At 47.7% G+C, this 14,395-nt stretch overlaps 1 protein-coding gene across 3 annotated transcripts in view; it reads right to left on the bottom strand.

The window, feature by feature from the left end:
- Positions 1–6,362: 6,362 nt before the first annotated feature.
- Positions 6,363–14,395, bottom strand: part of LOC122391164 (40S ribosomal protein S19-like) — a 41,901-nt gene continuing 33,868 nt past the window's right edge. For all 3 annotated transcript variants that reach the window (XM_043384844.1, XM_043384843.1, XM_043384842.1), the window contains exon 3: positions 6,363–6,826. In XM_043384844.1, the coding sequence (XP_043240779.1) occupies positions 6,412–6,826 (415 nt within the window). In that variant the 3' untranslated portion in view covers positions 6,363–6,411. The remainder of the gene's footprint in view (positions 6,827–14,395) is intronic.

Raw genomic sequence — 14,395 nt, 5'->3', positions numbered from 1 at the left:
CTTACGTTTTTTTCATCAGCGTCCTAAGATCGCATCAGCAGAATGCATATTGTCTCGGCCGACGCAAGGTTAACAGTCCTCTCAAGAGATGGCGCTGCGATCGAGTTGCGGAAAACCGATACAGAGAGCATGGCACCATGGCCACAGTTAAAGAGATACAGCCAACAGACTTGCAGAATAGGTTGAGGAATAGCTGAAGTTTCGAGGTATATATTTGAAAATAATTAATCATATGATATTTGTGCTCAAAACTCGCGTGCAGTGAAAATGTAGCGAAAAACCCGGTTGATTAATTGGCTGCGGCGACCCGCAACCTCAACCAAAAAAAAAAATGAAAAAATTCACAGTCTTCTTGTGACATGCTCCGTAGGAATTTCGGTCTTCATTATGTGTCCTCGAAAAAAAGTTCTCGGATGACCCGCCCTACTGAACAGCGCACTTGATATCAAGCGGTGACCCAAAACAGCAACATTTTTTAGTTTGACCTGACCTGGAAGGTGAATGACTGACCTGAGAAGGTAAAACTGGGTATCATTGGGTTCGCCTTTTCCCAAAGAATCTTTTTGGTCTTACAGCGAAGCTCTATCTCCAACAGAAACGAAATGGCGCGGGGATGGCAACCCCCCCCCCCCCCATGTGCGTTCTAGGATGGGTAAATGGCGGAATGTGCGGGCGAGGGCCTAGTCCTAGACCTAAGTCCTAAACCTACTGTACATACATACTTTCAAATAGCCTCATTGCGAACGGAGTCTTATTACGGAGCGAGCGAAGCGAGCGTAGTCTTTCCTTAGATTAACGGAAATTTCTGAGTATGAGCGGCCGGCCGGCCGGCCGGCCGTGGTCACGATTCTGCGACGTTTATATCTCAGCAACCACTTGACCGATTTACACGCGGTAATTTTTGTAAGGTAGCTTCATTCCTTCTACCGAGTATTGGTCTATTCCCGATGCATGTGGGTGACCCCTTATGCACGTGCCACGTGCAAAACGAAGAGGTGTCACTTTTGTAATTGTTGCAATATCTCGGTAACTACTTGGCCGATTGCGCTGAAAGTTGGCACGTAGGTAGGCACCCACTAGGCAATGCATATCCATGTGCCAGAGTTGGGGTGCTGCTGCACGTGCGCACGTGCAGGGGTCGATTCCAGATCTCGAGAACGGCTGGACCGATGACACTCAAATTTGGCACATGGTTAGGGACCGGTTAGTAGGGTGCCGTGCAAAAGTCAGTTGGGACCCATTTTGCACGTGCTCACGTGCAGGGTGCCGCTTCCAGATCTCGAGAACGGCTGGGCCGATTGTGCTCAAATTTGGCACATCGCTAGAGGCCGGTTAGTAGGGTGCCGTGCACAAGTCAGCTGGAGGTACCCCGTCGAAATTTTGCACGTGCAAGGCCCACCCTCTCGCTCGCTCCGTTAGTCGCCCCAAAAGGCGTTATACTGGTTACAAGTGCACCAAGCGTTTTTACGCCAATTGTTACGGAGCGAGCGAAGCGAGCGTAGTATTTCCTTAGATTAACGGAAATTTCTGAGTATGAGCGGCCGGCCGGCCGTGGTCACGCTTTTACGACGCTTATATCTCAGCAACCACCTGACCGATTTACATGCGGTAATTTTTGTAGGGTAGCTTTATTCCTTCTACCAAGTATTGGACTATTTCCGGTGCATGTGGGTCACTCCTTATGCACGTGCCACGTGCAAAACGAAGAAGTGTCACTTTTGTAATAGTTGCAATATCTCTGTAACTACTGGGCCGATTGCGCTGAAAGTTGGCATGTAGGTAGGCACGGCCCCCGCCGAAGTTAGTTGGTAGCACTGCTGCTCCACGGCGTACACTTCCTACCAGCCCATAGGGTTTACATGTTAAATGGCCTGTTTTCGGCGAGCGATATCTCGGTCAACCTTTGAAGGAATCAATGGTTCTTAGTCTCAAATGATAGATCGATGAATTTTCTTTCGACAATTCCTCTACCATTTTTCATGAAACCCAGTCGATCTTCTACGGCGTACAGGGTAAAGATTTCTCTGCACGCCAGCACCCGCGATCCGCCTCTCCGATCGTCGGCGCGCGGTCCTCGGTAGCGCAGTCGGTAGCGTATCGGGCTACGGATCAGAGGGTCGTGAGTTCGAATCCTGGAAGCGCCGCGTGATTTTGGCTAGAATTGGACGATGTAGATTCTTGAATGTTTGCATAATCAATTATTAATAGCTAATTGAATGTATCTGCCCACTAATCGGCCCTTAAAACCTGTTATTTAAGAAATTTAAGAAATGATTGTCACGTGCGCGTCACGACTGCCAACCATAAGCGCTACCATATTCTAGTTTGAACTAACTTTTTACTAGTCCCGACCACATATAGTAGGTTTTCTAGTAGTTATACTAGAAATTCCTACCAAACTTCGTCCTACCCTTCACTCAATATACCCTGGGTAGGCACCCACTTGGCAATGCATATCCATGTGCCACAGTTGGGTGCTGCTGCACGTGCTCACGTGCAGGGGTCGATTCCAGATCTCGAGAACGGCTGGACCGATGGCGCTCAAATTTGGTACACGGTTACGGAGCAGTAAGTAGGGTGCCGTGCACAAGTCAGTTGGGACCCATTTTGCACGTGCGCACGTGCAGGGTGCCGCTTCCAGATCTCGAGAACGGCTGGGCCGATTGTGCTCAAATTTGCATATCGCTAGAGACCGGTTGGTAGGGTGCCGTGCACAAGTCAATTGGAGGTACCCCTTCGCAATCTCGCACGTGCAAGGCCCACCCTCTCGCTCGCTCCGTTAGTCGCCCCAAAAGGCGTTATACTGGTGTTATCAGATGAAAAGTACATTTGTGTATAAGTAAATAAATTATCTCTCTCCGTCCGTCCGTCCGTCCGTCCGTCCGTCTCTCTCCGTCCGTCCCTCTCCGTCCGTCCGTCCGTCCGTCTCTCTCCGTCCGTCCGTCCGTCCGTCCGTCTCTCTCCGTCCGTCCGTCCGTCCGTCCGTCCGTCCGTCCGTCCGTCTCTCTCCGTCCGTCCGTCCGTCCGTCCGTCCGCCTGCCTGCCTGCCTGCCTGTCTGCCTGTCTGCCTGTCTGCCTGTCTGCCTGCCTGCCTGCCTGCCTGCCTGTCTGCCTGTCTGTCTGTCTGTCTGTCTGTCTGTCTGTCTGTCTGTCTGTCTGTCTCTCTCTCTCTCTCTTTTTCTCTCTCTGTGGCAATTGGCAAGGCCGGTTGACCTCTAGCCTTTATGAAAGTAGGGGAGAGTGGGGTAATTTGGCCGCTTTTTTTTTAGAAAACGATGTAACTAAAAATCGACAATACCTTTCTGCATTTTCTCAACGCTGACAGGTGTGGCATACATTTTACTTTCCTGGACAGTAAACTTGAAATGATAGGGTGACTACTTATATTGAAATTGTGACGTATTACAAAGGTCTGCAAAGCAGCCAAATTGCCCCACTAGCAGGGTTATTTGGCCGGGGGTGTGGGGTAATTTGGCCGGTGTTAGTTTTAGGCCATGATTTTTGTTATCGGCGAGTCAGCTTTACATTCAGCAATGACGCGTGTCCTACGACGCATTTGAAGCATTTTGGAGGTTGACTCAGCCGTCACAGGGGTCGAAAATAGTCAAAATAGCGGCTCTAGATGCGATGACAGTTTTTTTACTCATAGCTTTTGAAGTAATCAAGCTAGGCCAAAACTAAAAGTACCATCGTAATTCTCTCGTCATTCCGCATCGAAACATGTATGTGTTGACCTCGAGAGGTCAAGGTCAAAGGTTGGCTTCAGGTCACGTTACCTCAGGTCGCTTGACCTCAAGGTTACGTGAGTTCAAGGTCATCATGTATATCATTCGATGCGCCTTGACGAGCTGAACACAATGAGACCATTTGCGCGGCTGTGTCTTTTTTCTGTAAGTATTTATTAGCAAAAAAAAAAAAAAACGTTAGGTAACCGTCGATGACGTCACATGCCCTTATAGCTGTCCAATAGGAAATATGGCATCAAGGTAGTCAAAGTTGGTCATGAGTTATGTCCTTTGTGGTATAATTGACCGTGACAATTCGGCCGTCCCAGCTCTGAGCTCTGACTCTGAGGCTCTGAGCGCACCGGCCAAGTTGCCCCGCTAGTCCCGGCCAAATAACCCCACATTGCCATTCTGAAAATTTTTGTCTATAAAGTCGTCATGGCTGTACAGAACTAGATGAAATTGCTCTTGGAACCGCTGAACACCCTCAAGAATGGCGCTATAATGGCGCAAGTATGCGCATGCCAATGTATCACGACTACAGCAAGGGACGCAAAAACCATCTACTTTCTTTGATATATATACAATGTTTTGACACCAAAATATTTTTTGAAAGCAGCAAATAAAAAACATGCAATCACCAGTCAGCCGTTGCCCAACTGAGCTTCGCGAATTTTTGTGCAGTTAGCAAGGCAGGCTTCCGCTTTACGCTAAGGACATAAATTTCCAGGTTCGATTCTTTGTTTCGCCGCTAGAGGGGGTGGGGCGTCTTTCCCACCCTGGGCATCTTACCCCACTCTCCCCTACGCCCATGCAGCGACGGCTCAGCTCGGCCACGTGTGCTTCCCAGGTGAGTGCGCCGTCGAATACAACACCCAGGTTTCCCACCTGCGCGCACGGGAGGAGCTCAGCGTCACGGAAAGAGATTTTGAAGCGAGGCAGGTTACGTAGGTTTTGTCGGCTACCGAATACCATCAGTTGAGTTTTAGAAGCGTTGACTTTCAGGGCGTGTGCGCAGAACCATGCGTTAAGTGACTCTAGCGATGCCTCCATGCGCGAGATGAGACTCCTGATGTCGTTGCGTGGGCCGCTCACCAATATCTGGGTGTCGTCTGCGTACTGATAAGCGGTGGCGTCTCCGGCAAATAGTGAGAGGTCGTTGGAGAATATAGTGAAGAGGAGGGGACCCAAAGCCGAACCCTGGAAAACTCCTACGGTGTTTGGGAGCGGTCGAGAGGTTATCTTACGGCCGGTTACCGACGGGGGGGGGGGCGGATGACCGCCCCCCCCCCCGAGATCTCGAGAACGAAGCAAGATAGCGACAAGCGGTAAACGGGCTCGGATACCCACGGTCAAGGTCTACAATTTTTACACAGGTCATTTTCAGGTCAGGTCAAAGATGACGCCACAGGGGTCGAAAAAGTCAAAATGGCGGCGCTAGATATGGAGTTTTTCTCGAATAACTTTCGAATTAGTCAAGATAGGAACAAACTAAGGGCATCATCGTGATCCTCTCGTCAATCCGTTTCGAATGATATGTATGTTGACCTCGAAAGGTCAAGGTCAAAGGTTGACATCAGGTCACGTGACCTCGAGGCATCATGTATATCATTCTATGCGTCTTGACGAGCTGAACACAATGAGACCATCCGCGCGGCTGTATCTTGTTCCTGTACGAAGTTATTGGCAAAAAGCCGCTAGTGACCTTTGATGACGTCACATGACCTTACGGCTGCCCAACAGCAAAACAGACCTCAATGTAGTGAAGGTTGATCGTATATGAAGTCATGTATGATATATGGGGCCATTCCGACCCGTTTTAATGGTAAAAACAGGGAGTTGTTTTTTCCCCCCATTGACTTATAATGGGGAGGTCGCAAAATTGACCTGACCTTAGATCACCGATATCAAAATTCCGAGCTATACAAATTGTAGCTACTAATGACCTAATAACATCCTGAGACTTTCAAAGGCCTACGACATCTACTGTAGCTCTGGCACGGTGACAAAGTTGCAAAAAAGTGACTTGGGGTTGGGGTCATTCAAAGTGACCTGGTGACCTGACCTTAAAAGTTAGGAGGTTCAAACTTGCACACCATGTGTAAAATTGATGAGGGAATAGTCGTACCAAATTTCGCGCTCAGGGGGGGGGGGGGGTATCCGCCCCCCTCGGTGTGCGTGTTAATCTCTTCGCTTTTACTGGCATATAAAGGCATAACCTTTTGAAAAATTGCATGACAAGCCTGCTACTATACCACACTCCCGTGTGTCACAAACCTAATCAGCGGCGTTCACTCGGCTTCTCTAACTTACGATAATTCTCCCGCTAGATGGCAGGCCTGAGCTGAATGTCGCCAAAAATTGCGAAGACCCCAATCCAGTATTATTTCATCCATTGTAGGGTAGTAAGATATAAAGGTTAATGGTGCCGAACAAGTATTTTCCATAAGGTCCGCCCCATTCCGTTTGTGTGGCCCCGATCTGGTGGGATCACATCTCAGCCCGGGCCGGCGGCGCCTCTCCGTCCGCCCGCCGGCCCGGCCACAGGTCGGGTGCATACAGCCGCTCAGCCCGGGCCGGCGGCGCCTCTCCGTCCGCCCGCCGGCCCGGCCACAGGTCGGGTGCATACAGCCGGCATCACCTCCGCGCTCCGTGTATTGGGTCACAGTGTCACAGTGTACTGGCGTCACTCGGCAGCGGCCGGCGCCGTGATCACCACCGGCTGGGTGGTTAGCTGCTGCGAACCCATCTTGCGGTACACCTGAGAGGCGATACGGTCCAGGTCGCGGCGGCCCTGGTTGGTCAGCCGTCGGCCACCCTCTGGCGTCTTCTCCGCCATCTTGAGTGCCTCAAGCTGCTGCAGCGCCTTGCGCAGGTGGTTGCCGTGGCACACCTGGAAGTGGTTGGGCCGCACGCCGTTGCGTTTGCGGCCGCCGTAGATTTTCTTGAGGGCGCCGAGTCCGGCGTTGGGCCGCAAGTAGAGGTGGCGCGCGATGGAGGCCGTCCGAATGTAGAACCAGTCCCGGTCGTATGGCGCCAGCTCGCGGGCCGTCGACGTCTTCACGATGTCGGCCCATTCCGGAACCTTAACCTTGCCCGATCTGCCAACACAGAGCTCAATGTTAACCCGCGCCCTGCTGGGGGTCCTGGATTTCCACGCCCTGCTGGGGGGGGGGGTTGAACACCCCCCTTCTAACTCGGCTCCTGGGCCACGTAGCGATACGCGGAGGGCGGCGTTCGAAAGAGCGTAAAAAATAATGACGAAATCACTTCAGTCAATTTTTTTGGTCAGGTCAAAGGTCAGGTCACCAGAGGTCATTGAAGGCAAAATTTCGCCGATTTCCAGGTCGAATGTCGAAAATTTCCAAGAAGCCAACGCATAACTCGGGAACCAATAGAGCTACAGCGCCGCGGAAAAGTGCATTCGATAGCCCTATTAACGCCCTTTCTCAGTAATTCTCTCAGATTTGACCTAACGTCAACGGTTTTGCCTGCAGGAGGCAAAAACTGCAAAAATAGCCGATTTTTTCGAAAACAGTTTTTCTGCAATAACTTTTGACCCAAGCCTTGTACGAGCTTACTTTCACCGGCATCGTGTTCCTCTCGTCAAGACGCATCGAATGAACTATATCTTGACCTTGAAAGGTCAACTTGAAAATTTGACCTCAGGTCAAGGTCATGACCTGACCGGAAAGGGTCATGTTGCATATCAGTCGATCCGTATCGTCGAGCTGAACACATATAAGGCATTTTCATCGCTCTAGCATGCCTCTATCAAAAGCTATTTGCGAAAAACTGTTAGATACCATTCGTGACCTAAGATGACCTCAGGGCATAAACAAGGGTCACGGACACCATTTTCATGTTCAGTGTGTCTAAACCACTTGTAATTCGGTGTTTGGGAGTGTTTATAATGTCTTCCGTCCAAAAGAGACGCATTTCATTTTTCTCCCATTGACTTATAATGGGGAGGTCGCAAAATTGACCTGACCTTAGGTCATCGATATCAAAATTCTGAGATATGCATTTTGTACATGCTATTGCTCTTAGCAATCGCTGAAAGTTTCAAAGCGATGGGTCACTCGGTGTAGCTATGACAGACATTGAAACTTTTTATGAGGTGAGGTCACTTCAAGTGACCTGGTGACCTGACCTTGAATGACCTTGGTCTGAAATTTTCACAACATGTGTAGAATTGATGTATGATAAGGTGTACCAAAAACGGCGGCGCCGTTTTTGAGATATTCGCGAAAAACCACAAGGGGGGGGGGGTGTTCAAACATCCCCCCCCCAGCAGGGCGCGGGTTAAAGGAACTATCCCACCTTCTAAAATGTTGTTAAAACCAGTTAAATTGTAACCGACTTTATAGATTGGATGACCAGGAACACGGTTCTGGCATTTATTTTTCATTAAACATCTTAGGCTTCCCATATTCCAAACACAAACTTTCAAATATGTGACGTCACAGCCCAAAATTACCTCCTTCCCCAGGCCACATTACTGTCATAAAGCTGATTCTTTTTAATCTGTAGGCACCACAACAAAGTTCAGACCAAGTTTTAAGCGATTTTTAAACGAACAAACCCATTTAAATCAGAATGACTAAACGAGGTGACGTCACACTAACGGTCGCTCCATGTTGAAGATAGGGCCTTGCGCAAGGCCCATTTTCAAATGAAGGGAACGAATTTCTTCAACACCAAGAGGCCGCGGGGGTTGCAACCTAGACAGATAGTGGTTTCTGAACCTCGCCGCAAACTTGGCTATCTCAACTCAAACCCCATGTTAAAGGTGGGATAGTCCCTTTGACCCGCGCGGGGCTGGGGTCTCCAGCCGAACGCGCGGGGGAAATTTTACCCACCCCCCCCCCTGTTATCTCCCGAACTAATGGTCCGATTTGGAAAATTCAAACGCCAATCGAAAGATCTCATCACGAACAACTAAAAACATGTACTTAATTAAAGTTTGAGGTCACGGTCAAGGTCAGGTCAAGGGTACAAATTGAAACTACAGTATCGGCCTTGCACCGTAGTTGCCGAAGAATGGAGTCATGGACTGAGACTGATTGCCCAAAACGTGTTCTTAGGCTACCAAGACAACATTCGTTGCATACAATATCATTCAGAGGTCAAGGTCAAGATCAGGTCAGGTCAGGTTAGGTCACCAAAAACAAAATATAGAAAAGGGCATGTGCGACACATGTTTTATGGGTCATTTTACTCTTAGAATTCAATAGGCACACTCAATAAGTGATATGGACCACCTCTGGTTGAATTTAAGGTCGAGGTCAGATCAAGGTCAGGTCAAGTGAGGTCAAATTTTGAAGTTGGTTGTAAGGTCTAAAAAGGTGTCGATCTAATGCAGTTTTTTCACGGTGAATCGAATGGTGCTATTTTTGTTTCCGTACGAGGTCTAGAACTGATTTTTTTTCAAAATTTTGTGTGTGTCGTGACGTCATAAAGTTTTGAATAACTCCACATTTTTGAACCGATTCTTCTGAAAATTGGTATGTAGGTGCACATAGACCACTTCTGACATATATTCCGTTTTTTCGATACACTCAAAATTTTGGATTTTATAATTATTTTCCCAAAAGTTAGTTTTTTGAAAAAAAATTGGGCCAAAATCCAAAATTTTCACAAAACCGAGATAACCATTTGATAGACAAAGTAGAATTACGTATAACCTTTTTTGTGACGTCTTGATTCCTTTAAAAATGAAGATGTTAGCGGCGTTTGAAATTTTGCCGTTTTAGAGGCGAAAATGGCGAACATGACGTCACTAAAACGTCAATTTCTAAAAAAAATCCAACGTATTTCGCTCAAATTTTCAGGGAACGTGTCATATTGATGTAAGAAAAGGTACTGAAAAATTGGCGGCGCTGCGCGCCGCCGTTTTTGAGATATTGCAAAAATTCGCGAGGGGGGTAAAATTTACCCCCAGCCCCGTGCGGGTTAACGCAATGCCAAGCACAGGGGCGCGGGAACTACGTTCAGACTGGGGGTGGGGGGGGGGGCACACCATAATAGAGATCAACCTAGGGTACCCCCAAATCTAGTTTTCTTACCGGTTTTAGGCCACTTATTTTTCATCCCTAGGCTTTTACAACAAAAAAGAAAACATTTGCAAAAAAAGTGTGGTATTCCGTCTCAAAGCTGTGGGGGCATCGCCCCCACGGCCCCAGAGTTGGGGGGAGGGCAAGCTGCCCCCCCCCCCCCGCCCCGGCTCCCGCGCCTATGGCCAAGCACCTCCACATATACAATGAGGCAAAACGACGTTTATCACAACCACGACACCACGGCACGGTTCGTCGGAAGGTCATCTCAGGCTCAAAAGAAACGATATATAGTATATACCATTCGAAAGCTGACGGTGAGCTGAATCCAAAAATGTAATTTTTATCAAAATCGATCGATGGCCTTTTTTGAACATTGCGTTTTTATAAAAACTTAATAATCTTTTATTCAACGGGCTGTCCCGGACATTCTTGCAAAACATAAACATGTATTTTTGAGTTCCAGTGAAAGCTGAACGCCAAAAGAACAATATTTAGCGAAGCAATATTTCCAAACATTAATATGCGTCTCCCACAGCCGACAATAAGGCGCAATCACACAGTTCAGTGTCACGATGGACCAAAGTCAGCCACACAGAAGCGTGAAATGACCCTTATCGACTCGCAGACCCGGCGCTCTCGGCCCGCCTGACCGGCCACGGAAAGAACGTTCGGCTCTCGTTCTACTAAACAAATGTCATATTTGTCAGTTTAACTGTCCACATCGCTATTAAAGGGACTATCCCACCTTCTAAAATGTTGTTAAAACCAGTTAAATTGTGCCCGACTTTATAGATTGGATGACCAGGAACACGGTTCTGGCATTTATTTTTCATTAAACATCTTAGGCTTCCCATATTCCAAACACAAACTTTCAAATATGTGACGTCACAGCCCAAAATTACCTCCTTCCCCAGGCCACATTACTGTCATAAAGCTGATTCTTTTTACTCTGTAGGCACCACAACAACGTTCAGACCAAGTTTTAAGCGATTTTTCAGCGAACAAACCCATTTAAATCAGAATGACTAAACGAGGTGACGTCACACTAACGGTCGCTCCATGTTGAAGATAGGGCCTTGTACAAGGCCCATTTTCAAATGAAGGGAACGAATTTCTTCAACACCAAGAGGCCGCGGGGGTTGCAACCTAGATAGATAGTGGTTTCTGAACTTCGCCGCAAACTTGGCTATCTCAACTCAAACCCCATGTTAAAGGTGGGATAGTCCCTTTAAAGTTATTCAGGATACCTGTGAAGAAAATTCATTGTTCTGTCATCTTCACATCATGCATTAATTTGCATTTGTCCATGTCTACTTTGCCCAATTGAGCTTGGTATCATGCCCATATAAGGAAAATTGGCCGCGCTGAAATGTCAGAGGTTGCACCGGCCTCAGCTCGGGTGGAGTGGGGGTAGCGCCCGGCGGGGCAGGGTAACCTTTAACCGGTCGCACGGCCGAGCAGCTGTCACCAGTACAGCCTCTGACAGTGAAACCCCGCTCACTTCCCCTTCGCGGGCACTGATCGCAGCTGGATGGAACAAAACATGTATAAGAAAAATGTAAATTAAAGCATGTTGTAAATCAAGCAGAACAATGAATTTTCAGTTCACAGGTATCCTAAATATCTTTTATAGCGATGTGGACAGTTAAAGTGACAAATATGACATTTGTTTAGTAGAACGAGAGCCGAACGTTCTTTCCGTGGCCGGTCAGGCGGGCCGAGAGCGCCGGGTCTGCGAGTCGATAAGGGTCATTTCACGCTTCTGTGTGGCTGACTTTGGTCCATCGTGACACTGAGCTGTGTGATTGCGCCTTATTGTCGGCTGTGGGAGACGCATATGCATGTTCGGAAATATTGCTTCGCTAAGTATTGTTCTTTTGGCGTTCAGCTTTCACTGGAACTCAAAAATACGTGTTTATGTTTTCAAGAATGTCCGGGACAGCCAGTTGAATAAAAGATTATTAAGTTTTTACAAAAACGCAATTTTCAAAAAAGGCCATCGATCGATTTTGATAAAAAAATACATTTTTGGATTCAGCTCACCGTCAGCTTTCGAATCGTATATACCGTTTCTTTTGAGCCTGAGATGACCTTCCGACGAACCGTGACGGCTACATAAACCGGCCCCGAACGCTCCCGATGAAGAAGTGGGACCAAATGAACTTGTATCCGCGACTCGGGTGCATAACAGCCTCAGGTTGCGATGTTAACTGCGTAAGTTCGGCGTGATCAATAACTTTTCCGAAGCGTTCCTTTCTAAAAACAAATTTATTGGGCCAGTAGCAGAATTACTTCCATTTTTCAAAAGTGATCCAAATTTTATATTAGAGTGGCCTAATTACATTTAAGTGACCATCCCACCTCAATATTAGTTTTGAGTTGAGATACCAAATTGGTGGCCATCAGGGATGCGGAGCCGTGGAAATTTCAGACGGCTCCGGCTCCAGAGAAAAAATCGGCTCCGGCTCCGAGTAAAATGATCCGGCTCCGGCTTCTACTCAGTACATCCCCTATGCGATCAAAATACGGGTGGAAGAAAAAAGGCGATGGGATTGGTACACGTTGCTTCTGTATTTGTATAACAAGGCTATTTTGAATACCACATTGTTTTACGCCTTGTACTGTCAAACCGAACTAGGTAAATAATTGTTTCCTCTTAACCCTATTCCTGGCGGGGGGGGCCTCAGGAGCCCCCCCCCCCCCCCCCCCTGAGGTTTTTTGGTTATATCTCCCAAACGCGTTGAGCTAGGAAGCTCAAATTTTCTGACTTTTCCTAAAAGGCTTCTACGCAACATGTCTGAAAATTTTGAGTTGATCTGACCTCAGGTCAGGTCACCAGAGGCGGTTTGGTGACGCTACCTCAGAAAAGTTTGCAATCACGCCAGAGCTAGAGTTTTTGACCGATCAATTTCTTCTCTTCAGGGTTTAGTTAGGGTACCAGTATGTGCAATTTGTATATCTCGGAATTTTGATATCGGTGACCTAAGGTCAGGTCAATTTCGCGACCTCCCCATTATAAGTCAATGGGGGAAAAATCAACTCCCTGTTTTTACCACTAAAACGGGTCGGAATGGCCCCATATACCATACATGACTTCATATACGATCAACCTTAACTACCTTGAGGTCTGTTTTGCTGTTGGGCAGCTGTGAGGTCATGTGACGTCATCAAAGGTCACCAAAGGTTTTTGGCCAATAACTCCGTACAGGAACAAGATACAGACGCGTGGATGGTCTCATTGTGTTCAGCTCGTCAAGACGCATCGAATGATATACATGATGACCTCGAGGTCACGTGACCTGAGGTCAACCTTTGACCTTGACCTTTCGAGGTCAACATATATATCATTCGATGCGGATTGACGAGAGGATCACGATGATGCCCTTAGTTTGTTCCTATCTTGACTAATTCGAAAGTTATTCGAGAAAAACTCTCCATATCTAGTGCCGCCATTTTGACTTTTTCGACCCCTGTGACGTCATCTTTGACCTGACCTGAAAATGACCTTAGTAAAAATTGTAGATCTTGGCCGTGCGTATCCGATGCCGTTTACCGCTTGTCGCTATCTTGCTTCGTTCTCGAGATCTCAGGGGGGGGGCCGAATCGGCCCCCCCCCGCCAGTTTCTTGTCCCGGCGGAGCCCGCCAGGAATAGGGTTAAGAAAAGGAGCCGGAGTCGCCCCCTTTTTTGACGGCTCCGGCTCCGGGCTATATTGTTTCACGGCTCCGGCTCCGCATCCCTGGTGGCCATGGCCTGCAAATACCGGTTTGGGCACTCACAACATCGAAAAATGCTTTAACTCGCGCCCCACTGGGGTCTGTGTATAACACGCCCCACTGGGGGGGGGGGCTATTCATAGCCCCCCCCCTCCTAACTCCGAAACTACTGGGCCGATCGTCAAAATTCAAACGGCATCTGATAGCCCCGGAAAAAACTGTCGAGCGAAACCTAATTTCATTGACCTCGAGGTCACCGATGACGTCACAGGTCAGGTCAAAGTAAAAATTATCGACATTTGGCTTGTTCACTTTTTGGGCTCTGGCTGCCGTCTTACAAGTCAGATCATGCTGATTTTTGGTGTACACACTCCTGAACAGATGCTTACACACTCCTGAACAGATACCCTGAGGGTACCAAATTTGTACTTTGATTTTCAGGTCAGGGTCAGGTCATCATAGGTCACGGAAATCTTATGTCATAAGTCGGTCACGTGACAATGGTTTATGGTCCATTTAGGCCATAGATTTCGAATTTGGTGTCGCCTGTGTCATTTGAGTAGATGAAGTAAAAGTTCTTAGGGCGTAAAAGATGCAAAACACTACCTAACTTTTTTAGCTCGGCCACTGGGACCGTCAATATACAACTGAATGAAATGCATGAAAACCATTTTGCATTTAATAGCCGTTTTCTGCACCCAAACTTTAGCCAGTGACGCCCTGTCCATTCTAAAGCGTTTATAAGATTGGTCCCAGCACCTGATTTTATATGAGGAAGTCGTTAAAAAAGCATCTTATCTCTAACCAATTTCTTTATTATGGCCACTTTAACAGGACGTCTATATATAGAGTTTTGACTTTTACATTTCTTCCTCGTTCGGGAGCAACGTTTTAAC

Source organism: Amphibalanus amphitrite, unplaced genomic scaffold, assembly GCF_019059575.1.
Source record: "Amphibalanus amphitrite isolate SeventyFive unplaced genomic scaffold, NRLGWU_Aamphi_draft 000424F_arrow, whole genome shotgun sequence".
Lineage (NCBI taxonomy): Eukaryota > Metazoa > Arthropoda > Thecostraca > Balanomorpha > Balanidae > Amphibalanus > Amphibalanus amphitrite.
Note: the sequence above shows the minus strand (reverse complement) of the source record. Positions and strands in the feature narration are given on the sequence as shown.